The following is a 19,200-nucleotide window of genomic DNA, read 5'->3' as shown; positions in this document are numbered from 1 at the left end:
AGACCTGTGAAGGAGGACAGGAGCCCTTCCTAAGCCCTGTTCTCTCTATTCATGCAGGCAGGGGAACAAGATCACTGCCTTCAGGTTGCTACAAAAGACCAGCACTTCTGTATTACACACACCAGCAGCAGGCAGGGGCAGACACACACACACACACACACACACACACACACACACACACCTGCCTGAGATCAGACACTTTATAAACCCACAAACATACAAAGAACATGGCTTTTTTATGGTCTTTAAACAACTGAAATACTTTGTACTCGTTATGTTACACTGTCCAGTTTTTGGAAAAATCTTACAAATGAAAAAGTGACAAATGAATATCTGACAAGTCAAGATCCTAACAAAGTTAACAAAAGAAATCGCAATTTAATAAAATATTTTTCCAATTAGTCAGACAGTTGCTTTGTCCTCCTGGCATCAGAATGTTTCAAAAACTGAACAGATTTAGTATGGAAGCTGGTGTACAAGGGGCCTTTGACATACAGAATTGATCTGGATCTGGGATTAAAAGAATAAGACGATTATATTCTTTTAAGCTATCACACTGAAACTTAAGTCTTGATTTTTAATCTTGAGGGTCCATGTGGTCAAAAAATCAATTTATCTGGAATTTCCACTGTTTAAACAGAGATGGCTCCAGTCTGACAGCTTTTTGAAAATGTAAGCTATTCCAAAAGTGATTCAAAGGTTGGGTAATCTCTTAAATTAGCTATACACAACCTATAATGGAATCTTTTATATTACATGAAGACAAGCAAAGAACAACAGGCTACAAAAAAGGAACACTTATAGCATAAAGTTCAACAGAACACACATACACACGTGCTTCTGATTCTTGTATAGTGTGAAACCTAATTATTCTGCTTAATTAGAAGGTGAGAAGCAGCCTTGACCTCAGACCAGCTCTTAATCAGCTGAAAAGCCTTCAGGCCTTTCTGGCTCACTCTCGCCCTCATGTTCTCTTTTCATTCCACCATCCCGTCTTCCAGCCGAACACACCCGGTGGCATGCCGGGCCAAGGCAGGGAATTAGAGTGATGGAGGGAGTGAAAGGAGGAATGGAGGGGAGCGTGAAGAGAAGGAATGTGAGCTATGAGACGAATGAATAAGCACAGGCTTCTTTATGGCGTTTATGTGCGCTAGGGAGAAAGCCTATCGATGGACACCTTGTCGGACAAAGGGGCAGCACACGCTGAGTGCATTCGATTTGGGGTGGGCAATGGTGTTAAACCAAAAAAAGGTCCCCTGCTGTGCCCAGGATTCATTATTTAGCGCAGGGGTAAAATAGTCACTGGCCTGTATACACACACACACACACACACACACACATACACACATACACACAAGTACTGAGATGAGCCATCAGGCAATTTTCGCACACACACACATATACACCAAACATAAGTACACAGTAAGTACTCATGTTTACACACACAAACATACCAAAAATGTAGCCACAAACACACGCACTGAGACACACACTTACATATGATTGGTGATTACAAACTCAAAGGAAGCGAGACACACGAGGCAGTCAAATATAGCCTGAGTACAACCAATTTAGCCCTTAATGGTCTTTGTGACCATCAAGAGCTCAAGACCAAGATGACTGTCCAATGGAGGCATCATGTATGTGTGTCTGCCTTTATGTGTGGAGGAGGCCCGTGTTTACCTGGCTTCCTTTCCCTCTATATGTGTGTCTAATGGCCTATGAATGTTTCCACGGTAACAATGACAGTTTGAGCTGGTTGGATGGACCGACATACGGACATGCAGCAGAGGGGAAGGAGAGTTCAGGTGACCATATTTGGCTGTGGGGGGATTTTTTATTTCATATCTGCACAGCAGGAAGAGTCTGTGGTGTGAAACAACTTTTATCATCTGGGTGAAACAAAGACAAAAGGTTTGCATGTGTGTAAAGGTGGATACAAATACAAGCTTCTTTTACTGTATGTAAATAGTAAGCGTTATTAGTAAGTTATTTATATTTGCCTTTAATAATCAGCCACATGATCACTTCGACAAGTGTACATGTCTATCTGGAATAAGCTCAAACTTGACGAAATGCAAAGAATTAGATGACAGAGCGCTGGTCTTTCTCTGCAAAGTGAATTCAGGGAAATGTAGTGAAGGAACAGAAACGTAGTGATTATATATAGAGTTAAAGTCAAGGCATGGGGCCTTATTTCAGAAAAATTATGCATGATTGTGAATGGTAAGAGACAAATCATTTTTTTATCCTGTTAGAATTGTGCCATGACCAACACACATGTGTGGCAACCAATCAAGTATAAGACTGTGAAAGTACGTGATTCAAGACTAAACACCCAGCAGTCACGTAGGTTATTTAACGCTCACCAAAACCGATTATGAATCCTTGCCGAGCCGCCCCCCTAAATAAGCTAGAGAGCTCCATTCCTGTAACTGCTGCTGTCAACACCGCTGGATCTCTTGTGATTTTCACCTTTTTTAATACTTTGTGCCGAGGTGACGGCCATGTCGGTGTTGGTGACTATTGTCGTGCAAGATGATGTAGTTCACTGACAAAACTAAATGGTATTTTTTCTTACTTCACTTTCTTTCTTTTCTTGAATTGCAAAAGTATCTTTTAAATTGACAAACATTATATGTGTAATTAATAGCAATTCAAATGGGATCAAAAAAATGTATTTACTGAAATAGGGTAATCTGGAGGGGAAGGACTTCACCTCTATTGTCAAGGAGACAAATGTTGAAAAACCTCATGAGGTTGTGTTTAGCATGATCATTCACATAAAGGAACACAAACCACGATGACACTGGAACCTTTTCCAGTAACTGCACAGTTCATATTGTATGAAGGTGAGGTACATAAATACATAATGTAGCTGCCAGAAGTGTGTGAATATGTGTGTGTAGAAGTAGCAGCGTGTACGACTTGCTTTGACAGCCATACCAGTAAAAGTGGATGTATGTGTGTGGGAGAGGTGTAAATACATTAATATCAGCATTTATGTGTTTCAGACAGAGCTGATACATCCTCAGATAGAGTTTTGTGTGTGTCTGTGTGTGTGTGCAGAGCCCAGGGTGGGGGTGAGGCGGCTTAACGCAATAAAGCATGTTGTATTGACATCTGTGTTGTGTCTATTGATTCCCCATTATGGAGCTAACAAACCCGCCTGGACGCTTTGTCATTCGCAATCACGTTAGCACCGGGACTCACCAACAACGCTGCCCCTTTTAAAATCTGATCCATACACACACACGCAGAAGCAGATGTCCTCACATGCGCACACACTATCTGGAATTCCTACACATCCACGGTGATCGTTCATGTCATCAGTCAAATTCACACACTTTCAGTCCCGTCCCGTCCCGTCCCCCCCCCCAAACACACACACACACACACACACACTTGTTAGAACCACAAATTCTCATGCACACATAGCAACAGTTCTCTCTCTCTCACACACACACGCACAAATGGGTTGGCGGGAGAGTAGTCAATGCTGGCTAATCAATAGTGGAGGAAGGTTAAAACCACTCACACAATGGGCAGCTATGAGCTGCTTGTGGTTTCCAGATAAACCACACACGCTGGACAGATCCATAACTGACCTCAATGTGCAATTATTGAATCGTCTACCTGTCTGCCTGCTTACACACATAACTGGTAGCTTCATGCATACACACACACACATCCATACATACAAAATTCTCGCTTATACAAAGGTCTTATACACACCACGGCTGTACCTCTATACTGTGTCTGCGCCGACACATAGAAAGGTTGCTGCAACCTGAACACATTCTCGACCTCCCTTGCACAAACAGAAATACTTGCTAATACACACCCTTAAACACAAACATGTACACACACAGACATAGCCAATTAATCCAGGCACAGGGGCTTTTGTTCAGGTCCCATTTGGTGTGGCCCGGAGAACACAACCCCCTCCTGGGCGCAGAGAGGTGAAGATCCTGGGTAGGAGGACGAGATAGTTATCGAGCAGCACGGGGCACTCTGTGTGTGTGTGTGTGTGTGTGTGTGTGTGTGTATGAATGTAGGCAGGAGGTTTCGGCTTTGAACTCTGGAATAAAGTTTCTCTGCACTGCTTTTTAAACAATAGAATAGAATAGCACACTCTTTCCATATAATCGTTTTCAGTATCTTCATCTTGTGGTAATTTGGATTTTAAGATCATCAGATTTTCCTGTTTTCTTTGTTGTAGTTTAAATATCATCTGCATTGAATATTTTATACACAGCTGTAAACTAACTTAACAGAACAGGTTGGACCAGGGAACAAAGTCAACACTGTGCTGAATAACTACAGCTTGGATAAGAGGCCTCTTAGAGTAGCCAACATAAATAAACCATCCCCTCTCAATCCAGACACGTGCCTTCTCTCTGTGAATTTGACAGCTCTCAGTTTTATATGGGCCACAGTGGCCCTGGAGGATTTTACAGCAGTGTACATAAAATAAAAGAGCATTTAGATTTCCTTTGTTGTGGTGCAGAGCAGGGACAGAGCAGCGGCAGCTACAGGTCCCTCTCCGCCCTGCCTGCCCTCTGAAAACCACACAGCAGAGGAGACTGTCTGGTCAGATCTCTGAGCTGCACAAAGGAGACGCTTTCCGAATCTTTGTGGCCAAGATCTGATGCTCAAAATGAACTAAGGAACATCAGTCTCTTCTATGCAGCAGTAAATCTGTGTAGTTGCATGACATGAGTGTATAAATGACCAAAACACAAAAAACTATACACAGAGGGGCTTCGCTTTTAGACAAAAGATGTGCTATCTCCTCTCTTGTCTGTCTCTTCCTGCTGGTTTACGACCACAGTCAACAGAGATGAGATGTAACACACAGTCAGTCCACTCGTGGTTAGTATAGAAACAACGTACATATAGACTAAATACATCATATCGTGATGTGGCATAAGTGTCGTCTTGTTCCTGGTTTTAAAAGCTGCACTACTTTAAAGTAGAAAAATAAGAGAGCATCAATTAAAACATTAGTTACAATCAATTATGTAATTTTCTGAACTAACCAGACTGCTATACTTCTTCTGACACGTACTTTTACCCACTTAGTCATTGTACCAAGATTACTGGACATTTTAAAAATCTCATTGTGTTAATATTTTGTAAAAGTACCATTAGTCGTCCCGAATATTGCTGCAACATTGATATCGAGGCATTTGGTCCAAAGTCCTGGCATTGATGTAGTTCTCTTAAAAAGATTTAAAAATATCAAGATGTATATGATATATTATTATTTCAGGGACACACCACCATGCGGTACTGCATATAGTGAGAAATAAATTAAAACCACATTTACCACATTTAGGCCTCCCCAGTTACAGGTATACAGTGGATTTCAATTATTTATCACAAAAGTGAATGTTACAATCATTGACAAGCCTCCAAAATAACTGAGTGAATGCGGTCAATTGTTCCAGCTCTTTAAAATCAATGTGGAGACTTTAGATTCTAGAGGCATGATGTACTCACTCAACAACAACAATATGCAAGAAAGTAAGTAAAAAAAATAATACAGAATATCTTTACCTGGTGGTAAAGGATCGACTGACAGATAACCTTCATTCATATAGCAGCAATGTCAGACGGTTTAATAACAGTGTTTAAATTATTTTTCTTAGAATGTCTGCAGATATTCAGAATCCTGCGTCTTTTCCATTTTCATACACAGTAATAACATTTCCATTGGTAGATGGAGCTTCTAAAGCAGCATTTACACTGTCATCCAACATATTTAAATCAATATATTAATGGGAAAGGTGTAAAGAAAATACCTTCAATGTCTGATAACAGATTCAATCCAGCAACTGTTTTAAAAGTGTTCAAGTGTGGTGACGCGCCTGAGGCCCAGCTGAGCTGAGGCCAGCGGTCTCAACACTGTAGTGTTAAAGAGTCGAGCTGACAAAAAACCCATAAGCCCTCAGTTTAGATCCACTGTAAAACCACTGTCTGCTAACGTCTGCTGTTTAGGACCTCTCCCTCTCTTTTTCCACTGAACCTCACACACCTCGTCTTAGACTTTTGACATCCCTTCTTTGCTCACACTAACGCAAACATACCCACACACACACACACACACACACACACACACACTCACAGTTACAGGTGCAGGCAATCGTATAGATGCACACATGCACACCTTGGTCAAAGGCCCAGATCAGAGAGAGACAGAGAATTGTGGGTAACAGACTTAGCTAAAGTGGCTTATGGGGCCCGGCCAAACCACACCAGGCAAATCCAATTCAACAACCTCCCTGTCCATTGGGAATGAGAGAGTGAGCGAGAGAGAGAGAGAGACACACAGAAAGAGAGGGGGAGAGAGAGAGAAAGAGAAGAGAGTTTGCATTTTACTGAAAAGGCTTTCGTGTCAAGTGAATACTTCACAGAAATGAGAAACAGAGGACTCGGAGTTTCTTTCTCTCCAGAGATTAAGGATGAAAGGAGGAGGAAAGGGAAGGAAAAGCAGAAGGGGAAATGAGGGGTGAGTGTTGGCCTTTGCTCTCCTACCAAGTTTATTCCTCTCCTGTGTTTCGGCTGCTTATCACACAAACATGCTTAAATAGAAAATACAGCCGGTACAGGCACTCAGACCCTCTCACATGTAAATCTCATTCACAAAATAAATCATTTATTTTTTAATAACAATCTACTCATTTGTTAACATAAACTATATCACTATTTTATTTATCTACATATTGATGTTTTCATTATTTTGGCAGCATACTGTTCATTACATGACTTTATCGCGTTAATCCATTTTTCCGACCATCCAGCTGTTTGTGTCTTCATTCTCTCTCTCTCTCTCTCTCTTTCACTCACTTTCCTTCAGCTGATATTTTCTATTCAATTCACTGATTCTTTCACCTGTTAATTTTCTCACTGACACTTTCACCTTCTCATTCACTTACTATTCATTTATGCACCCGCTCATTCTGTTATTCATTCAATCATCCATTCACTCTCTTGGACCCAGCCTTCGCCCTCTTCCTCTTGTACCCCCACCGTGTCTTTTTCTTTAATTTCTTAAAGGACCAACAGAGAAATTGACCCCACCCCCAAAACACAGAGAGCCAGTGGTTATATGTCGCCTGTCAAAGCCGCCAGGAGCAGCTCTCATTAAAACCTCAACCGTTTTTCTCCTCCTGACACCTACTTAAGGTGATAGCCTGAATTACCCCTGCGCGGCTCGGCATACACACCTACCCCCCATCTGTCATTTGAAATTTCCGCCTGGATGGATTAAGGCGGTGGGGATGGGGGGAAAGGAGAGCCACCGGTACTGTCACCCCACTCGAACATGTAGACACACTTCGGTACACACACATGGTTTATGTTGCAACCAACAAGACGCACTGATAAGTTTTAAAACTCCCACAGGTGGGAGGAAAAACGAAAGCAGGTGGATTGAACTCTGACCTCTAGAGAAAAAAGCCAATATATTGACAAAAGAATACATTTTATTTTCGTGAGCTTATTCCTGTTTCGTGTCGTGGTTCGTTTTTGTGAACATTCAACACATGAATATCCACAGTTCCTAGTTTTTATGAACCTTTTAGCCGTTATGAATTTCAGAATATTATGCTTAGCAAATTTCACATCTCCGGTAAAGCCCTCAGGACTCTTACAGGAACATAAAGGTGACAAAAGGTGATGGAAAAAATACCATAAAGAGCTCTGCCATTATTGATCACACTGTGAGTCACTTAAGCAATATTATAGTGATCATGGGGTATTAAAGCAAAGCATAAAGGCATGAAAAAGTCATTATAGTAAGTACTATTGATTTGCAAACTCACTGGAAGTCCTTTCAGTGATAAGCCAATTATAGGTATATTACTCTTTTATTGCAGAATAACAGTGTGACATGTTAAGTTACGTATTTGTTTGCTTTAGTGACAAATTTGGAAAATTTCATTAGAATTTCGCTCATTTAGAAAATGTCACTCCGCTCATTTTTTTTTATCATCTCCAGTGAAGTCAAACTTTTCCTCCCTCAGCCAACTCGACTGTACTCCTGTTTTCCCAACGCGGCCCCAGTCAGAGATCAATACGTTCTGATCGATGGATGACCATGAATATTCTCCCCTAACCTGACCGAGAAAAGACTGAAGCAGAGGAGAGGAGCGAGGAGAGGAGAGGAGAGGAAACAGATGGGATGGCTGGCGGCTGAGATGGATAGATTGCTCTGAATGAAAGAGGAAAAAATGAGGAGCGAGTGTGATGCCTCTGTGACACTGTGATGGATGCTAATGAGCCAGATATTTATGCATCCCATTTTGGGCATGTTTTACATTCTGGATTTATATGCAAGTAAGTATTTTAATTAAACTCTCTCTGCTTTGTTAATGATGAATTCAGTTAATATCTTCTTTTGGACATAAAGAGGTGTAAGGAGGCACGGCGGCTTGTTATTCTTAATTTTTTTTCTTCAGACAAGCGCGTCAGATAATTTTAACTTTGACTGCAGTTTCGCTTGTTTGTGTTTTTTCAAACAAGCTGAATAAATCACACGAGATTCATCAGTAATTCAGGAGACAAGTTGATTTGAATTTTACACAAATGAAAAAATCCAACCACCACAGCAGATTTGTTTTATATTAAAGTTAAGGTGCAAATTCTGCAGCTGTTAAATAACTTTCATATATGTAAAAAAAGGCGTGTATTAAGTAAAATATAGACAGAATTAAAATGATGTACATGTGACCCTGTGATTCATCTCATGTCTGTACATTGTTTACTGGACTGTTTGCTAAATTTGAGCTGAAACTGTGATAATAAAAATAGCATTAACTGTATGTAATTGTATTTAATTCTATCGGATTGTAAATGAAAAGATGTTAAGGTGAAGATAATAACCGGGTTTTATTCTTTGTGTAGGTGCACATGGGGGTAAAAAGACCGGGAGGAAAGCGTCTTACCGGGGCTGGACCGCGGAGCCAGCGAGGACTTGAGTCTCCAGGCGCTGAAGTCGGACGCTGTTCTCTGAAAGACGAAGGGGACCGGCAGGGGGACAAACATGGTCCTCTGTCGACCTGGGGGTCGTCGTTTGTTGTTTTAGTCTCACTTTTCTTCTTCTCTTATCCGGCGTCCTTCCGTCGTTCTTTGGCCTTTCTTCGTTTGCGTTTCCAGGTTTGTGGACAGCCGTGTGTGCAGAAGCTGGGACGGTTGGTTAAAAAAAAAAAAGGAGACTTTGGCTTTTTTCTTCCGTGGATGCAGCGGACTCACATCTCTTGGTTTTTCAGATTTTTGTAGCGCTGGGATACAGGAGGTTATTACGATCCCCTTAGTTGTATCTGAGTCAACTAGTCCGGCACACACACACACACACACACACGCAGACACACACACACACGATGTGCAGGGCGCGCAGCAGCGACTGTGAAGCTCTGAGAGAGAATACGAAGCTACCAGCGGTTATCCATTCAGGCTGACGCGGGCTGCAGGTGTCTGGACAGTGGAGGATATCTGCTGCCGTCGCACCTCATGTGGATTTAGTGCAGTTGGAGCTCCTCGTTCAGCTGCTTCCACGGACACAATTAGACTCCATTTATCGTGTCCACGCAGCTGTGCGTAAAGATCGCAGCGGCTCTCTGTCTCTGTCTGTCCTCCTCGGCGGGGGTTGCTTTGGTTTAGGTTGGGAGATGACGGATCTCTCCCGCTGCGCTGTCATTAAAAGTCTCAAACAAGCGCTGTCCACCGGTGAATCCTCGGCACAGAGAGACGAGAGGGGGAGAGAAACTGCCCGTGTAGCACTAGAGTTGCTTCTTTTTGGTTCTCGTAAAGATTTGGTTAGTAGCTGGCTGGTCTGCTGAAGAATACATGCCCACAAAGCGACACAATAATCAAACGCAAAAGCATTATTTGGTAAAAGACAGAAATAGTCAAATAATAAAGTAAGGCTACGCAGGCACCTCCTGTCTGACTTTCGCTCCTCCCTCTCCTCCCCTTGTTGTTTCTCTCGCTGCCTCTTTCTCTACCGCGGGTCACTAATTAAAGCAAAATCAATAGATAAATAAATGAATAAATCCATATCAATAAGTACACCTGTTCTCCGCTTTCCTCCTCCACTGACGCGCGGCTGAAAGCGAGAAAAAAGAGGTGGGGGAAGCGATGCCCCTTTTCTTTTTACGCTGTAGAGTCTTTTCTTTGGCTCCGCTCCGCCATCCGCCGGTGTGTATGTCTCTCTCTCTCTTTCTCTCTCTCTCTCTTCAGCCTCTCTCCGTGTGTATCCAACGTGTGTGTGCGCGCGTATCTCCGTCCCCTCAGTTTATTTTGGGAACCCCGGTGGTTTCGGTCCGACACCGCGCAGCCTGAACGCACTCTGGCACGGCGAAGCGCTCCGGCCGGGAGACAGACAAGAGATACCCAGCCCCCTTTTTTTTAACCCCCCTTTCCCCTTTTCCCTCCCCTCTCTACCTCTATCCCCCTTTCTCCCTCTACCCCCTCACCCCCGACACACACACACACACACACACACACACACACACACACTAACACTTTCTCTCAGTGTTTCTGCTCACATCTGAACATTTATTGACACTTGTATCAGATCTGTATTGGAGATTCATATCACAGAATCTTTAAGACTATGCACATGTGTAAAATCTATTTAATAAAAAAAAAAGGATTTGGCTCCAAGAGTCCATGCTGAATTATATTAGCACACACACACACGCCTCCTGTACACACACACACACACACACACACGGACGCTCTCTCGCCCTCTTTCTGACCACTATAATCCCGTACAAGACGAGCACAGATCCAGCCAATTGATCTTCTGATTACTTCATTATAATGAAGCCAATAATCACATCATCGCCGGCCTCCGAAAAATCGATCGCCTCTTCACAATGTGCGGACATGAATTCAAGAGGGGGGGGGGGGGGGGGGCTTTGATGTATATTTCAGCAGGAGGATCTCTCTCCCTCTCTCCTCTCATATAAATGAACGTGGCTCTGGCCCATGCAAGGTCACCTGCAGCACTCAACTGATGTATTTTTTTTTTCTCGACACCGAGGTGAATAATCACAGCCTGCAGAGCCAGGGGTGTTAAATTAGTAATTATCTGGCGCTCGGGAAGGCTACGTGCGGGTGTGCGTAAAATGTGCGTAAAATGTCAGTCGAGCTGAATCTAAATTGCACGTTTTACCTATAAAGGCTGACTGAGAGTGGTGTAGTTGCTGTTGTATGTATATGTGTGTGTGTGTGTGTGTGTGTGTGTGTGTGTGTCCGAGGAAAGGTGCCTCCCGGCCATCACCTCTCTCCTCTCCTCCACCCGGCTGTCAGACGCGCCGCCCCAGCCCGCGCTGTGCATTTACACTCCAGATTATCGCCAACATAGATTTTTTTAAATAGAAAAATCCATACGCTAAATATCGCAGTCAATAAAAGAAAATCGACCAAAGCGCACACACGTCTCTCTCCCTCTCCCGCTCTGTATTCACTCCGGGGTGGGACTGAGCTGTTAATAAGTTATCGATCAATTATGGCCCTCATATATGGAAAGGCCGCGGGCTCTTTGCCGATGTTAATGTGCACGGAGAGAAGGAAAACGTCAAATATAAACTATCTGCTACACGTTTAAAACATCATCAGGAGCGTCCACAGCCACTGTCTGTACAACTGCAGTACACATACTCTGTGTACTATTACTGCCAGTACTGCTAATACTGTAGCTGAGGTTATCACTTATTAAATACTAACAACTATTTATGTATACCCCAAATAGAACAGATGCTACAGATATTATGATCCGTATTACTTTAAATCCTACTACTTTTGATTGTTGAACAGCTGACACTACCACAACATCTACAACTTGTCTCGTACTACAACCACTTGTACAACTTATATTTCTATTACTACTGTTTTTACCATTAATAGCAGTACTGTTACCACTTCTAATGCTGCTGTATCCTGTATTACTACTGCTATTAGTGGCAATACTTTGACTTTTACCGCTGCTGTGGCTTCTACTCAAACTACTACTACTCTTACTTTATTAGCACTGTTGCTAATATCAATAGTGGAACTGTCACTGCTACGAATGGTGCTTTACCCTGTCATCTATGCACAGACACACGTCACATCACAAAGGAGCGCCCCCTCCAATTAAAAAAAACCCCACTCCCCATTGACAGACGACATCCTCGAGTCCAACGAGCGAGAAAAGGAGGTAAGCAATATAAACCCTCCATCACTACCACTCACAGTGGCTCCTCGACTACTACTGTTTTTGTGGCCTCTACTCCGACTTTACAGTAGTGGAAATCCTACACCCACTTGTATAACTTATATTCATATTAATACTTCCTTTACTAGTAACAGAGCTGTTACTGCTATTAATGCAGCTACTCCATTTATTATCATTATTAAGACAAACACTGACTACTACGCTGCTGTAGCCTCTACTCCACCCACTATGACTTTAATAGTAATACTACTTTCATGACTTATATTTGTGTTACTATTGCCTTTACCATCATTAGTAGCACTGTTACTGCTACTAATGTTGCTATTTCACCTGATATTACAACTTACAGAAGCAATAAAATGACTTTTAATGTTGCTGTGGCCTCTTCTCCAGTTACTCTATTAGTAATACTACAACTTCTTGTATGACTATTATTTCTATCTCTTATGTTTCTACTATAATAGGAGTACAGCTTCTGCGACTTACTTATTAGTAGTACTAGTTACTATTAGAACTATTACTGTAATTACAACTGCTGCTGTGGCATCAACTCTATTCAACTGCTACTGTAGCCTGTGTTGCTACTACTAGAGTACTTGTCCTTCATCTTAAGCCCGTGTCCTACGATTCAGAGCGTTTCTGTTACCCGCTGCAGCTTTTGATGTCATCTATGCATAGACACACGTCACATCACAAAGGAGTGCCCCCCCTCCCATTAAAAAAAGCCCACTCCCCATTGACAGATGACATCCGCGAGTCCAACGAGTGAGAGAAGGAGGTAAGAGAAAGGGAGGAGGAGGAGGGAGAGGCCATATAAAGAAGCGACCGGTTGTCCCTCAAGAGCCCCCCTCTCTTCAGATGAGGGCGAGCGCAGAGGAGCCCCGATCCAAACTCCTTCCAGACAAAAGCAATTATTTCTTGTAGAATATAGTGTGTTTTGTGCGTCCATCGCGGGAGGGGAGGGAGGTGTGCGTGGATTTGAAGGAGAGGTGAAGAATATGGCGCACGGCGGGTCTCATCAATAGCAATATGTTCTTTTTCCCTTCTGTAATGTCTATCCCTTTATAACTACTCTGCAACCTGCTGCGGTGGTTGCTTTGTCTGACATCGTTGGCTTATAGGCCATAGTGGACTTCTGATCAGTCACACACACACAAAAAACACACACCCATGAACAGACAGCAGGACGACAGGATACTAAAATAGATTCTCTTACCTTTCAAACCAAACCTGTTGTTTTTGGACACAGCCTTGAACCTTAACTGTTACAAAAGGATTTAAAAATAATATTTAGTCTTTATTTCAGATAGAAACGAGAGACAGACACTGAGGCAGCTTTTCAAAGGATAAAATCAAAAGATTAATGTTACATTTTTCATAAAGTAACATTATGTTTTAAGTATATTAGTATTATAGTATCACATGAAGCCAGAAGTACAAACAGGAGTCAACAAAACCTAAATCTGAATCACTACACACATCCTTCTCAGGACAGGGAGTCTATTGCAGAATTAGATCTTATTGCTCCCCATTTGTCTGCTCTCTTTCTGTGTGTGCGTGTCCTTCTGTGTGTATGTGTGCGTGTGTTTGTGTGCGTGTGTGTGTGTGAGAGAGAGTTCATTGTTAAATGGCAGTGTCATGTTGACAAACGAGTTGGTTGAATTAAATTCTCCCTCATCAATAACAAGAGGAGGCCAATCAATACCAGCTTACAATTATATCACCGCCTACCCCTCCGCCACCGCTGTAACCACACACACGCACACACACACGCACACACACACACACACACACACACACTGAAGCAAACACATACACACAACCCAAGAGATAGCGTGAGAGAGGTAAGAATCATTACCTCGCTGTAACACGGGGCTTAATAAACACAGATATTCACACACACACTGAAGAAAAGAGAATTATTACTTTGGTGTTACATTACAAACACACACCACATTAAGACGCACATGCTTGCAAATATATACACAAAGAGATCATTCACGGGACCCTAATAAATACTAACACACACACATGCTCTATACACACATCATTTTTAGCTTCTGACATTTTATCTATTTTCAGCATCTCTCTGTCTCTGTCCCTCTCAGTCTCTGTCTATGTCTCTCTCCCTTCCTCTCTTGCGGCCCGACTAAGTAATCAATGCTGACAGATTGTCAATAGGCTGGTCCGGGCCCTGCCAATACCTCCCCTACATATCCATTATTCCTCTTAATGCCGCTGAGGACAAACACAGAAAAGAGTAAAACACGATGCTGTCGATACGCCGCCTTGATACGATCATTGAGGCAGATCAATGCTCTTGCTTACAGCTCACGAGCTCGCCTCGACCCCGAGCACGCTGGAAATAACAGTTAGCGTGAAAATCAGTTTGTGAATGAGCATTTTCTCTGGCTGGATGTCTTCCCGTGTTCTTATCTTCATAGGCTGGGGATTTTTTCATGTATATTCTCTCTTTTATTTCACACATAATTTTATTTGGACTTTGAAGATATTATCCCCTCTGTGAATTTTCCACTGTTCATATTTCACACATGTTCTGCATCCTATTTCACCCTGGATTGGTTGTAATGGATTTAAGATGTAAAACGCAAGACAGCACTAGAGTGAGGGAGGGGGAGAGGGTGCAATCTTGCCTTTTTGCTGTCATTCTTGCTATCGTGTTTACACACACACACACACAATCCTGTATTCCAAACACATGATAACACACACACACACACACGTGCGCGCACACACACACATATCTATACGCTTAGCAGCACACTTATGCAAGCACACCGTAACATGCAAGAAAGCACGGACAAATCAGACCAGCACACTCATGCAAGATATTCACGTACATGCAAACCACCGTAACATGCATGAACGCACGAAAAGTGTACACACACACACACACACACACACACACACACACACACACACACACACACACACAGACTCTGGTTCTACAGCCCGTGCGCAGAGAGGCCCAAACCGCTTAGCTTAGCACAAATGCAGCATCAAGGCTCGAGGTAATGCCAATGACATGGATTGAGCTTTCCAGCCCATGCAGCCTAGAGTTTGTGTGTCTGTGCGCGCACATGTATCTATGTGTGTTGGTTGCAGACGGTGGGGGGAGATGAGAGCTTTAAACACTGAGAGGATCAGACCCAGCTCTCCTGGACACCATGGAATACGATCAAGAGGAAAGAGTGTGTGTTTGTGTGTGTGTACAAGGATGATAGTGAGACATACGGTAGCTGCAAAAGAAATATATAAGATGTCAAATTTGTGTCAACTGTTGTCTTTCACAACGTATCATGGAGCTGAAATGTCACACAGCATTTATCATATTCAAAGTTTACGAATTTTAAAGCAACAACATAATAATAATTTTCTTGTAAAACTTTTTAATGTTACAATTTTTTCCAAGACATTAAAATAAGGCATAAACACGTCTCTTACCTCGAGACATAAAAGAAAATAATTGCCAAGTTATATGTGTTGTATGTAAGGCTGTATTTGAAAGCACCACATCTCTTCTATGAGACGTGTAATTTATTCACAAAAACCCCACATCCATTTTCTTGTGATACATAAGCAACATGCACGACTCTCAAATCTTATTTCTCTGCTTCTTCTTTTCCATACTTACTCCCTTCCTCGCTCTCTGTCTTTCACTCACTCACTTGCTTACACACACACACACACACACACACACACACACACACACACACACACACTCGCACACATACGCACACACACGAAACACTAATACATGTGTTCATGCTCGGCCTGCATGGTGTTCATGGAGAGAAAGAGGCAGACAGACACAGAATGTGTGTGTGTGTGTGTGTGTGTGTGTGTGTGTGTGTGTGTGTGTGTGTGGGTAGATTTAGAAGTGGGGATCAATGAGAAATGTAGAAATCAATGCACTTAGCAGTGGGAAATCAATGGGGCCTAATCGGGATGCCAATGGCACAAGTCAAAACAATTAAGAAGGAAGAAAAATGTTTAACAACCCCCCGCCACCACTAGCCCACCCCAATGCTTACACAGAGGCTGGGGAGAGATGGAGGGAGTGAAGCGAAGAAAGAAAAAGAGAGGGCGGAAATATTTTATACAAGGGATGTTGGGAAAGTGGAGAGGAAGATAACACCGATGTATGAGTGTGCTTATGGATTAAAATAATCAAATGTATTTACCTTGTTAACTTCCTGGAAAGTACAGGTTTGAATCCATCCATTGCTCTTTCAGCTCACCAATCTGTAAAAGATTGAAGAAAGAACAGATTGGAAAAAGAAGAAAGAACCACATTTAGAAGAAGAAACAAATGTATGGATATCAAATTGCTAACAAAGTAAGTAAGGAAGTGTCAAATCAAACAAGCTGAACACAGGGTTTAATCAATCAACAATGATATACTAGACGGACTTAGTTTAAATCTTGATAAAAGTACAGGCCTTGCAGCAATCAATATCAGAAATCACTTTGTCAATAATCCATCCATCAGTCACTGCTATTCTGGTTATCTGGACCAGACATACGCTCCCAACCAGAAGGAGGCAATCCTGTCTTTTGTGGCAGTGCACACAAGCTCTGATGAAACCAACAGAACTACAATATCGACAAAAAGCAGAGACACAATCCTGAACAAACCATACTCCTCTCTGCTCTTTGGGTTTCTGACAATTCCAATGGCTCTACTAGTACCTCCAGAGCCCTGGGATAAAGTAAATATGCAGAAACATATAACACATGGCTACCTTCAGTTTCATGGGGGCTTGAATAAAAAAAGGAAGATAAATTCCTGGTACTTCCTTATCCAGATCTGCACCAAACGTTAATGGGGTCTATTCTGGGCCGAGACCATTCCTTGTCAATGTTTTATAAAAATCTATTAAGTAGTTTTTGTGTAATACTGCTGAAAAACCGACCAACCAGCCAACATACAAACAAGAAACAGGATAAAAAAACATAATCAAACATAAAAAGACTTCCCCTTCAGTTTGGCTGCTTCCTTCACTACTGGCTTCCAACAACACGTTTGTAGCTTCCTGCCACAACAGGTGCTGATGATCTTCTGGCCAACACTCCAAGCAGACATCTAGGAGTTCATTACATGTTCACATACGCACCTGGCACCCCTGGGTGACTCTCAACAAGGATAGTCCAGGTTTTAACCAGGACTTTGGGACTTTGAGTCCTTCCCTATCAGAGCAGTTAAAATCCACATGTCAAAAGTCAGTTTTGTCACCAGAGATCAATTCAGCTTCACCCTCTACACACCAGACTATAATACAACCTTGCTTTAAGGTAGTGGCTGCTTTAGTTGGCCGCCACATGCTGCACCTGTCCAGAACCTTTTCATACAACTGTGGCATTCTAGTGTTTGCCTGTGAGAAAGTCTTCCAATGTTAATGATTCCAGGAAGAAGTTCTTGATTGCTGATGTGGATAAGGTACAAATCCTTTGATATCTTTAAATGGCCCAGAAACCCTGAGTTCTTGCACCTGATCACACAACTCCAAATGATATGCAACATAATAAGCTTGGAGGGGGAGTTTATCAGTCACACTTAACTGTGTACAGAATGAAGTCTATCTTAAAGTAACTCTGATTCTGTACATCTAAATTCTCAAAAACCTTTGAGAATTAAACTCTAAATTATGTAGGCTTGAGAGGTTGCTGTAAATAATTTAGTATATCCTTCAGAAGGTTGGTGGTTCCAGCCTGCATGCCAAAGTGTCCTTGGGCAAGATACTGAACCCCAAACTGTCATCAGTGTGTGAGTGTGCAAATCGGTGAGCACAGAAATATCCTGGGGCGCTATATGACGAGAAAGAGCCAAATGACGGTAAAAGCAAGATTTAATGTCTTCCGTTTCCTTTTTCCAACATGACACAATCTAAATCCACAAAAAACTCAAAGAAGCTGCTTTCTCTGTGAAAATGAAACTACAAATGTTTCACAAGAATCTTTCAAGTCTACAGTTGGGAGAGGTTTTTGATGCTCAAAAGATTTTGGGAGGAGTAACACTTTAAGTACTGATAGAGATATGAAAGGATATGAAAGTATTGACAGTGGGGCAGAGCAGCTAGAGAAACAGAGAAGCAGTTTTGTTTGATGCCTCCTACAACCCATAAAATCTGTCAATAAAAATATTTCACTCTTAAAAGAAATTGACTGATGGAGATGACACCACAACATGACACAAATATACCCAACGGCACACTAAGAGAGAGACAGAAGGTGGATCAGTGGCAAGCAGAGAGCCATAGAAATATGGAAACAAACTATCTGGAGGTATGGTGAGCCTGCATGCCATAGGACTGCAGCTGGGTTTGGTGTGTGTGTGTGTGTGTGCGTATGTGATGGGGAGGAGGTGGTGGGGTTGATCTGGGGCCAATCAATAGCGGCAGGCTCTCTTACGACCCCTGAGTTCCTCCTGGCGTGGCTGGCAGGCTGGAAATCAATGGGCCGGGCCAATAACTCAGGATGGTGTGTGGATTAGTGAACTGTCAACTAATCAGAGAGTTACTGAATCTGACACCACAGCTATTAACCTATCGATATGACACTTGGCACTGACACACACTCACACACGGATATATATATATGTATTGATGAACACACACACAGAAACACGTATGTGGATGCCTGAAGGCAGCTCAAATGCCTGCACACATGTGGACTGACGCACCTAAAGAATTTTTGTTGACATACACATGTAAGCAAACACTTTTATGGTGGATACACAGTAAATATATGCAGACTCATGTAGCGTCCTGGTGCTTCATTACAGAAACTACCTTAGTCTGAAATCTGATCTCAGTTTAGGTTGACATTAAGGAGTTCTGGTATTACACATGTGTTTCCTGACAGCAGGTAGGATGTCACAGACCCCGAACAAATCGATCGCCAAAATATAATCATTGAGAGGCTACTCAAACTGTGAGTGTTGGAGAAGC

The 19,200-nt window shown here is 42.4% G+C and overlaps 1 protein-coding gene across 5 annotated transcripts in view; it reads right to left on the bottom strand.

The window, feature by feature from the left end:
- Window positions 1–19,200, bottom strand: part of pou2f2a (POU class 2 homeobox 2a) — a 76,683-nt gene that overhangs the window by 50,385 nt on the left and 7,098 nt on the right. For 2 of the 5 annotated variants that reach the window (XM_030412578.1, XM_030412577.1), the window contains one exon: window positions 16,435–16,495. Coding sequence is in view for 2 of the 5 variants with exons in the window: in XM_030412580.1 (XP_030268440.1) it covers window positions 8,952–9,051 (100 nt within the window). In the remaining 3 variants the exon portion in view is untranslated. Of the gene's footprint in view, window positions 1–8,951; window positions 10,392–13,445; window positions 13,492–16,434; window positions 16,496–19,200 lie in introns of those variants that run through there. The other 3 variants (XM_030412579.1, XM_030412580.1, XM_030412576.1) reach the window with 3 other exon arrangements.

This window comes from Sparus aurata, chromosome 3 (genome assembly GCF_900880675.1).
Source record: "Sparus aurata chromosome 3, fSpaAur1.1, whole genome shotgun sequence".
Taxonomy (NCBI): Eukaryota; Metazoa; Chordata; class Actinopteri; order Spariformes; family Sparidae; genus Sparus; species Sparus aurata.
The sequence above is the reverse complement of the archived record's forward strand: the minus strand, read 5'-3'. Positions and strand labels throughout refer to the sequence as shown.